This window comes from Bombina bombina, chromosome 9 (genome assembly GCF_027579735.1).
Source record: "Bombina bombina isolate aBomBom1 chromosome 9, aBomBom1.pri, whole genome shotgun sequence".
Classification (NCBI taxonomy): Eukaryota; Metazoa; Chordata; class Amphibia; order Anura; family Bombinatoridae; genus Bombina; species Bombina bombina.
This window is the reverse complement of record NC_069507.1, coordinates 256,668,496-256,683,854: the sequence shown is the minus strand read 5'-3', so window position 1 is coordinate 256,683,854 and position 15,359 is coordinate 256,668,496. Positions and strand designations below refer to the sequence as shown.

General features: G+C 37.9%; 1 protein-coding gene across 1 annotated transcript in view; it reads right to left on the bottom strand.

Annotated features, from left to right (window-relative positions):
• Positions 1 to 10,640, bottom strand: part of CLCN1 (chloride voltage-gated channel 1) — a 384,315-nt gene extending 373,675 nt beyond the window's left edge. The window contains exon 1 of the mRNA XM_053692781.1: positions 10,482 to 10,640. Within this exon, the coding sequence (XP_053548756.1) occupies positions 10,482 to 10,538 (57 nt within the window). The 5' untranslated portion in view covers positions 10,539 to 10,640. The remainder of the gene's footprint in view (positions 1 to 10,481) is intronic.
• Positions 10,641 to 15,359: the final 4,719 nt, after the last annotated feature.

Genomic DNA, 15,359 nt, shown 5'->3' with positions numbered 1-15,359 from the left:
GAGGGCACATGCTTGGGATGACACACATTAAGGAGGGCACATGCTTAGGATGACACACATTAAGGAGGGCACATGCTTAGGATGACACACATTAAGGAGGGCACATGCTTAGGATGATGCACATTAAGGAGGGCATATGCTTGGGATGGCACACAGACATTTTCACCATGTTTTTTATGATATATTTTCATTATAGTTTCAGAAAGAATTGTCCCTGTACTTAGCATGTGCCAGTCCTGTTTTTCAGATCACAATCCAACACATCTCAATACTTAATGACAAGGACTTGATAAACCCAAACAACAACTTTTAACTTATTACCGAGAATTCATAAAGTTTTTTTAATGTAATGTGCACATACACACTATACACTGAAATTACCTTTGACATATTAGATGATGTTAGGAAGCAACATCGCACAGATACAAACACTTCCTATTCAATCAATAAAAAAATAATATTAAGCACATTTACACTAATAAACATTGGCAAAACCCATAACCCAAGAAACACACATGCACACTATAGCACACATGCCCAGTATAACACACATGCCCAGTATAACACACATGCCCACTATAACACACATGTCAACTTAAACATACATGCCCACTATAACACACATGCCCAGTATACCACACATGCCCAGTATACCACACTTGCCCACTATAGCACACATGCCCACTATAGCTCATGTGACCTCTATAACACACATGCCCAGTATACCACATATGCCCACTATAACACACATGCCCAGTATAACACACATGCCCAGTATAACACACATGCTCACTATACCACACATGCCCAGTATACCACACATACCCACTATACCACACATGCCCATTATACCACACATGCACACTATGCCACACATGCACACTATAACACATATGCCCAGTATAACACACATGCTCACTATAACACACACACTATAACACACATGTCCACTATAACACACATGCCCACTATAAGAAGCATGCCCATTATACCACACATGCCCACTATAACACACATGCCCAACACAACACACATGCCCATTATAACATACATGCCTACTATAACATACATGCACACTGTAACACACATGCCCAGTATAACACACATGCCCAGTATAACACACATGCCCAACACAACACACATGCCCAACACAACACACATGCCCACTATAACACACATGTCTACTATAACATACATGCACACTATAACACACATGCCAAGTATAACACACATGCCCAGCATAACACACATGCTCACTAAAACACACATGCCCAGTATAACACACATGCCCAGCATAATACACATACTATGCCACATGTACACTATAACACACACACACACACTATAACACACATGCCCAGTATAACACGCATGCCCAGCATAACACACACACACACTATAACACACATGCCCAGTATAACACATATGCCCAGGATAACACACATATGCCCAGTATAACATACATGCCCAGTATAACACATATTTCCAGTATAACACACATGCCCAGTATAACACACATGCCAAGTATACCACACATGCCCAGAATAACACACATGCCCAGTATACCACACATGCCCAGAATACCACACATGCCCAGTATAAAACATATTTCCAGTATAACACACATGCCAAGTATACCACACATGCCCAGAATAACACACATGCCCAGTATACCACACATGCCCAGTATAAAACATATTTCCAGTATAACACACATGCTAAGTATAACATACATGCCCAGTATACCACACATACCCAGCTTAAACGTACACACTAACACACATGCTGAGTATAACACACACTATAACCCACATGCTGAGTATTACACACACTATAACCCACATGCTGAGTATAACAAACACACTATAACTCACATGTCAACTATAATTCACCTGTTCAAGCTCCTTACAGCGACAAATACATGTATCTCTGTGGTTTTGGAGGTTAATTGTACACACCACCTATTAGCATCACTGCACACTATAAACAGGGATCAACCCACTTTTTACCTTCAACCTATGATGTAATCATTTTAAGGATTGTGATCACTTAAATTAACACACTGACAATACCAGTGAAAGTTCAGAAATCGCTATCTGCCAAAAACAAGAGCAAGATTATAACCATCCCAAATAGTGTTCGGAGTTAATATAACAACTATCTACACTTCTAAAGGGATCTGGGCACAGATGTATTAGTTCTTAGTAAACGAGGGAGTAAAAAACTATTAGAAATGGCTTTTGCTGAGAAGATAAATATGGTGCCACTTTACAGAAGAAATACAGCAACAACAATCATGAAAAACAGATATTAAAGGATTATATAAACCTCTCGGCAGCGTGTAGAAGTGTGTCCTTGTTAGCTAACGGCGCTGTGGGAATCACTATATCAGCTGTATGCAAAAATGTATTTTACTACCAGTTTCAATGTAATTAGCTTTTAACTTAGCTAATTCCATGCAAATAAATAATAAATAACACAATACAAATGATATATTTGCAAGTGTTTTATAACCATACAAAAAGACTATAGTACCTGTCAGGCAAAAAAAAATCTACTAATAAATACTGATAGGTCAGAAATATGTTTGTATTCCAAGTTTAGAACAATTGGTACCTGGGCTAAATAATCATAAAAAGTCAGACTTAACCCCCCCATTAAGTCCTATACTAACTGCAGTGTGAGAAGCATGAAGTCCCCCCCACTGCGTTCAGTCATTACTTGGCACCCCCACAAACAATAGAACATTGCAACCTGTCTCCCAATGAGAAGCAGAAATAATCATGAAGACTAGTATAACAGTTTTCATTGCTAGTATTAAATGGGTCACCTTTTAGTGGGGTTATTTAAGCTTAACTGGAGCTTTTTGTAAGTATTTTAGATTTGTATAGGTTGAACTCGATGGATTTCGGTCTTTTTTCGACCTTATCTACTATGTTAGTTAGGGAGCGCTATTGTTTTTGAGCGAGCGATATCGGATTTTCGCAGTCATTTTAGTGCAAGATAAATATTCCTGCAGTCACGATTTACGCTAGAATCCTTACCGTGATCTCAGAGCTGTTGTTAACTGTTTTTCTAAACTGAAAAGTGCCACAAAACACTTTAAAACTACATTACAAAGTACAGGTACACTCATATTAACTGTCTAATAAAACTTATTTATAAAGAAATATTGCATACAAAAGTTATAAGGACTCAAAGATATGAGATCTCAGTTGTTAGATAAAAAAGCAGGCAAAGGGCTTTAACATTGAGACACATACAGATCTATATCTAAAGATGTATTTGTTTGTGTATATGTTGCAGGTAAAGTAAGAAATTGTGTAATCCTAGCATTACCCGGGTAAAGCTGACAATGCCCAAGCGGCTGTGAGTAAAGCCCAATGTAACATGATAACTCTCAGAGTGCATTGAGTCACCGCATCAAACATACATACAATGCACTGTAATTCACACATCTTCACTATCTTTTTGCCTCCACCTGGGGGGTTCAAGGAGCCCCCCTTGTAAACTTCATTCCCCAAGGTTCACTTGGGGTGAATGCCAGAGGATCGGCGGGCGCCTTCCTTGAACCCCCCAAACAGAGGCAAGAAAAATGTGTAGATGGGGGAATTACATTACATCAGGCTTTACCCACAGCCGTTTGGGCAATGTCAGGTTTACCCGGGTAGTCCTAGGATTACCTGGATTTCTGACTTTACCTGCAACATATATATATATATATATATATATATATATATATATATATATATACTGTATATATGTCTATATATGTGTACATATATATATATTTATGTATTTATATGTGTATATATGTATTTAAAGACATATATACACATATAAAAACATGAATATATATGTACATATATATATATATATAGACATATACAGTATATATAAATGCATTATAGCCCTTTACCATTAAGTAGATGAAAACATGATAAAAAATATGTATGCAATATTCGTATTTAATAAAGATTTTAACTATGTATTTACTGTAAATATATTTTAGATTTGCTAATGTGAATATGCTATGCTGTATGCGCAATGGGTGTTATTTTTTTTCTAACATTTTTTTTTCTCTATTGACTTCTATGGGCAATGTGAGAATGCGATGAAGTTTGCGGGATCTCCGGTGTTAGTTTTTTTTTCTCCATTGATTTCTATGGGGGAATACATGCTCACTAAAACTTAAATCAGGTTTTTTGCGCTATTTGGGTTACTGCTAGCACAAAATAAGTCTTCTTGAAACTTGTAATACGAACGCAACCCGACTAGCACAAAAAGCTTAACACTAGTGGAGTTTTCTCAATTGCAAAAAAAATAAAATACAGCACCACTTGTAATCTAGCCCTTAGTAAATAATGTTTGTCACATCAGACAGATTAATCTTCCTCTTCTTCCTTTTCGGTCGTATTCCTAAAGGCTCAGTGTAAAATACTTTAACATATAACTGCTGTTCTTTGTTGATTCATTTTTGCCCAGAATGTCCCATTATCAAGCTATAAAACATCCCATAGAGATATGCACGTACAGAGAAATATACTCTAGAAAGAGGCAACAGGTACAGTATTGTCTAGCAAACAGAAACATATTGACGCACATAGACATAGGCAGATGTAGGGCCGATTTATTAAGATGCGGGCGGACATGATCCACATGTCTGCCCGACATCGCTATAATGCTAACAGCACACGCTGTCTGCATTTATCATTGCACCAGCTTGAGGGCTTGCGCGGAAACTGCTGCATTCGCAGCGACATAAATCTACCCCAAAATAATCATTTTGGAGGTAGTAAAGAAGAGAATGCTTGCAGAAATATTTGAATAAAAACCAAAGATGGCAGGGTCATTATTTTCTATTATTTATTTTTTTCATTTAAATCTCACTTTTTCACCAATATTTTTATCTTTTTACCTTGGTAAGGAAAATAACACACAAAGATGGTCTAACTTGCTACTTTATGGATATAGGCACCTTTACAAACTTGTTGACAAAAAATGATAATGCAAAGCACCCTCAAGAACCATCACTGAATATTGCACAGAAACATTTATGTATGGGGTCTTTATTTGAAGAAGTCAGATCTCTCTCTCCCCCCTCATTGCTTTTGTATTCTGTGGTGTCTAATGTCTGTATACAAAGTGTGAGATACAATAAACATGCTCCATAGTGTAATAATCAATTATAGATATGTAGATCACTGAAAAGCTCTCCATTCTTGGTGTATCTAACACACAGATTCATTTAGATTTGCAGACAATGACAAAGGAATTGTAGAAGGAGACAGGAAGAGATTGTCTTACCAGAATCACAGTGATAAACTGAGGGGTTCCCAGTCGTTCCATGAGGACGAATATAGAAGGAATAAGACCAGGCACCCGGGAGAGAGCATGAGGGGTAGAGTGTAAGAGATTGATGGTGATATAAGAAAGTACTGAGGATTAGACAGAGAAAGGAGGAAGGTACAAAACACTCTTTCATCACAAATTCATCTAGCAGATTATATTAATCAAAATATTACCTGTATGATAAGTGACCAAGCCTAAGTCATACACAAAGGGATACACCGTGGCCGATATAAAGAAACAGATTTCGAGTTCACCAATGGTGGTTGACACAATTGAAAAACTGACACAAAGGGCTAGATGATGAGTGGAGCACTACTGTTTTTGAGTGAGCAATATTGGGTTTTTGTGGTCATTGAAGTGCAAGTTAAATTCTGCTCGCAGACGCGGTTTACAATGATTACCACAAACTCAGAGCTCTGGTTAACTGTTACGCTAAAAAAAAAACAGTTGCACAAAACACATCAAATATACATTGTACCGTTATACTCATAATAGCACTATCTAATAAAAATGTAAAGAAAAATATTGCACAAAGATATGAGGGGGCCTATTTATTAAAGGGCTTGCGGACCTGATCCGACAGTGCGGATCAAGTCCGTAAGACCTCGCTGAATGCGGAGAGCAATACGCTCTCCGCATTTACCATTGCACCAGCAGCTCACAAGAGCTGCTGGTGCAACGCCGCCCCCTGCAGACTCGCGGCCAATCGGCAGCCAGCAGGGGGGTGTTAATCAACCCGATCGTACTCGATCAGGTTGATTTTGGCGATTCATGTCCGCCTGCTCAGAGCAGGCGGACAGGGTTATGGAGCAGCGGTCTTTGGACCACTGCTTCATAACTGCTGTTTCTGGCGAGTCTGAAGACTCGCCAGAAACACGGGCCCACAAGCTCCGTACGGAGCTTGATAAATGGGCCCCCGAGGTCTCAGGTGTTAGAAAATAAAGGGCTTTAACATAGCGATACATACATGCACGTGTCTAAATATGTATATGTATGTAATGTATATATAAATGTCTATATGTGTATAAATGTGTATTTATGTATTTATAAGTGTATTTATGTATTTATAAGTGTATTTATGTATTTACAGACACAATCTACACATATGTATAAGTGCATTGGAGCAGTTTGCAGTCAAGTTGATAAAAACGTGTAAAATCCTATTTATGCAATATTCATTTTTAATAAAGTAAAAACAGAATATAGTAAAATTATAACAGTGTGTATAATCAAACAATAAAAGTGAAAAAAGAAGGAATATCCCTTTAAGCACGATAAACTACTCACAAAAATACAAACATATTCAGGAGTCAGCAGTCACAAAGGCAAAGTCACAAGGAGGGGCAGGGATATTGAAACCAAGTCGCACCGGACCCTTCTGATATCTATCTAGGAAGAAGGTCTGAAAGTGTTGCCTGTTGATAACCGCTGGGACCCCAGAGTGACGGACATTTATTGCCTTTTTATTTTGCAAGGACTTTGCTTTTTAAAGGATCTATGTTTTAAACACGTTTGTATTTTTGTTATTAAATATTGGAACTCCCTACAACCAATAAAGTCTGGGATCCATTTGTACTGAGCGCATCACTTAGAGCTCTAGTAGCTCAAAATCATGGGAGTAGTTTTCCTATTGTGCTTAAAGGGATATTCTCATATGGTTTAACTCTATGAAAGTTTCTCTCCATTTTCTCTGAGGTACGAAGAAGATCAGCTTTTGAATATTATCCCATGACCTTATAGTGCACAATGTTGTATGGTATCATTTACTTCTTTTTCATATTTAATAACGTGTTTTACTGTGTATTGTACTGTAAATATTTCACATACAATATTCTGCACATAGCAGAATATGTTCTATGTATTTTTAAATAGATATTCCTATATATATTTCTGTATATGTCTATACCTATATATAATCATCTAGATATATAGGTATAAATATATATTTGTGCACAAATCTATCAGATAAATATTTAAATATATATTTAAGAATAAATACAACATATTCTGCTATGTGCAGAACATTGAAATGTGAAATATGCAATATTATCTTCTTATGTTGCGCTTTTAAATAACCGCTATCTTGTTTGCGCAACTTGTGGGTGTTTTTTTGTGGGTGTTTTTTTCAATTCCCGTCTATGGGGAAATGTGATTTTGCAATTGTAATTTTTCAAAGACTATTTGTTACCGAGACTTTGTAAACACAAGAGTGCAAACTTCCAATTCGTAATACAAGCGTGAATCTCCGCGTTCAAAACAATTACTTCTGATTGTTTTAACGCTCGAACGCCAACACAAACTACCGTTCCACTCGTAATCTGGCCCAAAGGGAGATAATGTGACAGGGATCATTGTAAGGTCACAAACAAACCAGGTACATGTAATGTAAAGTGACTGTAAGAGGTTGTAAGATCTCTCTTAATTGGGTACCAGTCACATTAACTAGTCAGGATTATGAATATATGGGTTAAAGGACCACTAAAGTCAAAAGAATAGCAAAATCAGTAAATGCAAAATAAAAAGACAACGCAAAAGCATTTAGTTTTAATTTCAAATGAGTAGTAGATTTCTTTCTGACAACTGTTAAAGTTGGTTCTATTTCTCCTCCCACTGCATAATGTGACAGCCATCAGCCAATCACAAAATGCATATACGCATGTTCTGTGAATTCTTGCACATGCTCAGTAGTAGCTCAGAAATAAAAACAACTGTGCACATTTAGATAATGGAAGTAAATTGGAAAGTTGTTTAAAATTGTGTGCTCTATGTGAATCATGAAAGTTAAATTTTGACTTTAGTGTCCCTTTAAATATCAAAGCACAGTCAGTCTACTCTTGTAATCTGACATTACCCAATCAGAAGAGTGAGCAGATTGAAATGTGAGTTAGTCTAACTGGCCATGACTAACCAATCAGAATTGCTACAAGTTTTATAAATAAAGTAAGAACCTTTTAGACACTTCAGGACGCAGTGCGGAACTACTAGAAGATGAATCCAGTACAATTTAAAAATGTTATATAATAATATGTTTGTTTTTTAGCTACTTAACTTTAGACTACTTAACCCTTTGGCTGCTAAGCCATTTCCCACCTGGGTGCTAATATTTTTTTTTTTATTTTTTTTATTTTTTTGAAAACATTTTTTTAACTTTTTTTTTTTTTTTTACAGACCCCCAAGACTTAAACTGATGGAAAGGTTAAGCGATTACCTTTCAAACAATGGGTCTTGGGGGTCTGTAGCTGCTTAGATACCTGAGATACAGGCTTCTAAGCAGCATGCCCCCTCCTTGTATACTTAACATTGTTAAGTATAAATAAAGTTGCACGGTGACGTCATCACGTAATTGCGCGTGACGTCACTGCGCATGACGTGAAGCCCCAGTGATGCCTGTCACTCTACAGGCACGATCGCCGGGGTAGGAGCAGTAAGGAGCCCCCAGATCTCCCTCAAGGTGGGAGAGTGCTCCTGACGGCTCTGAGCCGTAATTAGCACCAGAGTGAGAAACTCTGTGACGGCTCAGAGCCGTCATTAGCACTCAAAGGGTTAAAGGGACATAAAACCCATGTTTTTTATTACATGATTCAAATAAAAAATATTATTTTAAACAACTTTCCTATTTACTTCTATTACAAAATTTGCTTTATTTTCTTAGTATCCTTTGTTGAAGGAGCAGCAATGAGCTACTGGGAGCAAGCTATCTATTTTTGCTAAAGAAGTTATAGAGGATGAGTATGTGGATTGCATTTTAGCTGAGGTTACAGAAGCGCACAATAGTTCAGGTGACAAGTATCATGACTGTGGTTGTGACGCGTTTTAACCATGTTAGAATACGTTTTTTTCCTAAATTATTGTTTTACTGAAAAGTTAGTTGATGTGAAACCCAGAAAGGACAAAGACTAAAATATTTCACAAATCAGTTGTACAGAGGCTTACATGAAAGATGAATTAAACCTAAGCTTCATGGATAAACAATGGGCTGAATAATTCTTCATCTTTTATTAGTTTACAATTTATGCAACATCTAGAGCTGATATATTTATCTTATCATGGCTGCCAGCAAGATTACAGTTATTGTAATTTACTTCTATATGTTTGGTTGTTGTATACATCAGGGGAAGTTTTAAGGTATAATGTCAGTGCTTAGATACTGCATTTCATCAATGGTATCACATGATCTTTGATGTCACTGTTTAATTTATGATGTAATCAGTGATGTCATGAATGGTGTTATATATGATCCAATCAACTCAAAGTTTTTAAACATTCTTGAGTGTGTGCTTTTCATTATAAAGGTGTTTTAATTATTTGGATGCACTGCTATACCAATGCGCACATTCTTAAGGAGAGTCCTGTTAATATCTTTAGTTCCCCCCCAGAGAAAATATTATCTGTGACTTCCTACAGCCACCCGAAATACTCATGCCATAGACTGCATCACTAGAATAGAATATAGGCCTAAAAATAAATGTACTGGGCCAAACTGAAATTAATATGTACTATATACTGAAATGAATATGCACTGTATACTGCTTTACAGCTTTCTTAATCTTTAAATATACTCATATCTCTGGAATGGTTATTTAATTTAACCTTTAGTATTAATATATCAAATTAATTTTATAATTTTATTTGTTTACACCAAACAATCAAGAATTTTTTTTTTTTTTTATCCTCAGAATATACGGACAGAGAGGAAATTTAGGTGATATTAATAAGTGCAAATAAATTAGTGGACCAAAGACTAAGGTAGGGTATCAGATGTGTAGTTAGACAGATGAGAGACTCATGAAGAATATTGACTGAAAGAGAGGGACTTAGGCAGATTTGAGAGCAAAGTTAGCAAGAATTAAATGTCAAGAAGAAAAGCAAAGTTGTAAACATTAGATAAATGAGAGACAGCAAGGTTACAAAGGGTTAAAACAAATGATTGGAGGTTTGAGAGCAAGTGCTAACCAATAGTGATTGCCACAGAGAGTGTCACAGTAGGACATCAGTAGAAATGGACCCTTTGAAACACATTTCAGGTCTAAGTGTCACTTGTTCCCTTCTGATTTGTCACATCTCCCATCTGTCCTCATCTATATTGCACCTATGGTTACCCACCTTACAATAATATTTATCTGACTCACCAGAGTGTGCTGGTATGTGAGGGTTTTCCTAGGCTGTTCGCCCCCTGGCCCAGGCATAACCAAATCCAGCAAGAGACTGCCTGACCAGGTGGATGCAGGAGGCTGTCTGACACTAACTGTCCCTCAATTAGTATCCTTAGTGTCAGTGTGCAGCTCAGGCTCCTGCCTGTGTCTTTGAGGTTTAAGACCCCCCATATAGATTTATCATTAAGACCCTGGCACTGGTGCAGAGAACCATCCGGATGTTACACGAGACTTCACCTGCTGCTTGAGACATCACCTGTCACTGGACACATCCGTCTTGTCACATGGACTTCCAGGAATAACCGTGTGTGTCACTGTGTTATAGTGGAACTCACTGTGTGTTTTTGAGTGAATAGAGAGCGGATCTCAGCAGTTATGAATGGTGTTATGCTCTGTCCCTGAATCTGAATATTGTGCTGATTTTAATATTTATGGCACTGTGACAACAACCTAATCTACTAAACGTGCATTATAAGAGTGTGTGTTTTATTGTACTTATCAGTATGTGCTACATAAACATTATTATTTATCTGTATGTGCTACATAAACATTATTATTTATCTGTATGTTCTACATAAACATTATTATTTATCTGTATGTTCTACATAAACATTATTATTTATCTGTATGTTCTACATAAACATTATTATTTATCTGTATGTGCTACATAAACATTATTATTTATCTGTATGTTCTACATAAACATTATTTTTTATCTGTATGTGTTTCCCTTGCAGGGCTTGTCAGTCTGTTGTAGTATCTATTTCATTTATCAGTATATGTTACAGTAGCTCCTGTGCATAGTTTTGTACAAATCAATATATTATATAGTATGTACTTTTGTGTTATTCATATTACTGTGTCTTTTATGTATCCATATTCATTATAGAATCCTAATGTGTGTATCAGCATGTATTACAGAACCACTTATGTATAAGAATGTGTTACAATGTCTCTTCTTGTGTTTATCAATATATGTTACAGTAGCTCCTGTGCACATCTGTATGACTATACACTTCAGTATATTTTACAGTACATAAAAATGTTTATCCCTATGTTTGTTACAATTTATTTTATTTGTTTATCAGTATGTGTTAGGAACCATTTAATGTATGTACAGTATTAGTGTGTGTTACAATGTCTCGTGTTTATCAGTATATGTTACAGCGACTCCTGTGTACATGATACAGAAGATAGTACTATATTATTCAGTACATAATAATAATGTGTTTATCCCTATGTGTGTTAACGTGTGTTTTACAACCCCAATTCCGAAAAAGTTGGGACAGTATGGAAAATGCAAAAAAACAAACATATGGGTCAATTTACTATTGTGCTGAAGGACATGATACAATGTAGCGTATCATGTCCGCCGCACATCGATAAATGCTGAAGGCATACGCTGTCGGCATTTATCATTGCACCAGCAGTTCTGGTGAACTTCTGGTGCAATACCGCCCCCTGCAGATTCGCAGCCAATAGGCCGCTAGCAGGTGGCATCAATCAACCCAATCGTATTCAATCGGGCTGATTGCTGTCCACCACCTCAGAGGTGGCGGATGAGTTAAGGAGTAGCGGTCTTAGGACCGCTGCTTCTTAACTTCCACTTCAGGAGGAACTGAAGCGGAGTGGGTCGGAGGCAGCATCCGCTGCTTCATAAATCGACCCCAGAGTCATTTAAAAATGCAATTCACCCTGTACTATATTGAAAACACATTCGGCTAGATCACGAGTTTTGTCGGTAAGGCTGTGCGGTGTTAACGCTCCTCTTTTTCTTACCGCTCCCTTTAAACAACCCTGGTATTGCAAGTTTTCTGCAAGCCGGCGTTAGCCTCAGAAAAGTGAGCGTTGAGCAACATTTAGCTCCACATCTCACCTCGATACCAGCGCTGCTTACGGTAGTGGTAAGCTGGCAAAACATGCTCGTGCACGATTTCCCCTTAGGAAACAATGGGACTGAGCTGGGTGAAAAAAAACTAACACCTGCAAAAAAGCAGCGTTCAGCTCCTAACGCAGCCCCATTGTTTCCTATGGGGAAATGAATTTTATGTCTGCACCTAACACCCTAACATGAACCCCTGGTCTAAACACCGCTAATCTTACACTTATTAACCCCTAATCTGCCGCCCCCGCTATTGCTGACACCTACATTATAATTATTAACCCCTAATCTGCCGCTCCGGACACCGCCGCCACCTACATTATACTTATAAACCCCTAATCTGCTGCCCCCAACATCGCTGACACCTACATTATAGTTATTAACCCCTAATCTGCCCCCCAACGTCGCCACAACTATATTAAATTTATTAACCCCTAATCTGCCGCAGCCAACGACGCTGCCACTATAATAAAGTTATTAACCCCTAAACCTAAGTCTAACCCTAACCCCCCTAACTTAAATATAATTTAAATTAAACAAAATTAATTTAACATAATTAAATAAATGAATCCTATTTAAATTAAATAAACTAAATTACGGAAAAAACAAAACACTAAATTACAGAAAATAAAAAAAGAATTACAAGAATTTTAAACGAATTACACCTAATCTAATCCCCCTAATAAAATAAAAAAGCCCCCCAAAATAAAAAAATGTCCCTACCCTATACTAAATTACAAATAGCCCTTAAAAGGGCATTTTGCGGGGCATTGCCCCAAAGTAATCAGCTCTTTTACCTGTAAAAAAAATACAATACCCCCCCAACATTACAACCCACCACCCACACACCCCTACTCTAAAACCCACCCGATCCCCCCTTAAAAAAACCTAACACTAACCCCCTGAAGATCACCCTATCTTGAGCCGTCTTCACCCAGCCGGGCACAAGTGGTCCTCCAGACGGGCAGAAGTCTTCATCCGATTCGGCCAGAAGAGGACATCCAGACCAGCAGAAGTCTTCATCCAGGCGGCATCTTCTATCTTCATCCTTCTGGAGCGGAGCGCGTCCATCTTCAATCCAGCCGACGTGGAGCATCCTCTTCAAACGAAGTCCTAACGAAGAATGAAGGTTCCTTTAAATGTCGTCATCCAAGATGGCGTCCCTTGAATTCCGATTGGCTGATAGAATCCTATCAGCCAATCGGAATTAAGGTAGGAAAAATCCTATTGGCTGATGCTATCAGTCAATCGGATTGAAGTTCAATCCAATTGGCTGATCTAATCAGCCAATAGGATTGACCTTGCATTCTATTGGCTGATAGGAACAGCCAATAGTATGCGAGGTCAATCCTATTGGCTTAAATCTGATGACTGTAACACGTTCCAAAAAAGTGAGTAACATTATCTTTTCTTTAAATAACACTTATTAAGCGTTTTGGCACTGAAAACACCAGTCAATTATGTTTAGCAAGCAGAATTTTCCCCATTCATCTATTATGCATGTCTTCAGCTGTGCAAATGTACGGGGACTTCTTTGCCTTATTTTGCGCTTGATAATGCACCACACATTCTCAATTAGAGAAGGTCAGGAATGCAGGCAGACCATGCTAGCACCCGCACTCTCTGCTTACGCAACCATGCACTTGTAATTTGGGCAGAATGTCGTTTGGCATTGTCCTGCTGGAAAATGCAAGGATGTCCCTGGAAAAGACGACGTCTGGATGGCAGCATATGTTGCTCCAAAATGTATACATATTTTCTGCATTAATGGTGCCCTCACAGATGTGCAGGTATTCCATGCCATGGGCACTGACACACTCCCATACCATGATAGACGGTGGCTTTTGGACCTGATGCTAATAACAGCTTTGATGGTCCTTTTCCTCTTTGGCCCAAAGAACACGACGGCTGCTTTTTACAAAAACTATTTGAAATGTTGACTCGTCAGACCACAAAACACGATTCCACTGTGCTACTGTCTGTCTCAGATAATACTGAGCCCAGAGAAGTCGGCGGCTCTTCTGGACAGTGTTGATGTATGGCTTCTGCTTTGCATAGTAAAGCCTTAACTTGCATCTGTGGATGCAGCGGAAAATGGTGTTGACGGACAAGGGTTTACCAAAGTATTCCCGAGCCCATGTCAGGATATCCATTACAGACTCATGACGTTTTTGAGACAGTGACGTCTGAGAGATCGGAGATAACGCCCATTCAGAAGTGGTTTTGGCCTTGCCCTTTACGCACCAAGATTTGACTGGATTCCTTGAATCTTTTAATTATATTGTGCACTTTAGAAGGTAAAATGCCCAAAATCTTACTGCTTTGTCTTTAGGGAATGTTGTTCTCAAAGTGTTGGATTATTTGCTGATGCATCTGTTGGCAGATTGGCGAACCTTGACCCTTCCTTGCTCTTGAAGGACTAGGCCTTTTTTGGAGACTCCTTATATACTATGATTACACGATTGCCTCACCTGTTTCACATCACCTTCTTATTTCAGCTTGTCACATCACTATTAGTCTTAAATTGTCCTTGTCCCAACTTTTTTGAAACGTGTTGCAGTCATCAGATTTGAAATGACTGTATATTTTTTAAAATACTTTAAATTCACAAACTAAAACATCAAATAATGTGTTAATAATGTGTTTTCAATATAGTACAGGGTAAATCGAATTTAAAAATGTCTGTGTTTTTTTGCATTTTCAATACTGTCCCAATTTTTTAGGAATTGGGGTTGTATTTGTTTATCAGTATATGTTGGGAACCACATATATTATGTATATTTCTTCATGATAAATACAGGTTATGGTACCATGAGTGGCCACAGGAAAGTGTACAATATGTATTTCTAGTCTTAACTAACACCAGGCCCATTTTTAAGGAATGGGTAAAGAGGGCAGCTGCTTGGGATGCCAGCGGCACTACCATCAGCCCAGACATGAGCTAGGTGGGGGGCAGTGTGGTTATCAGCATT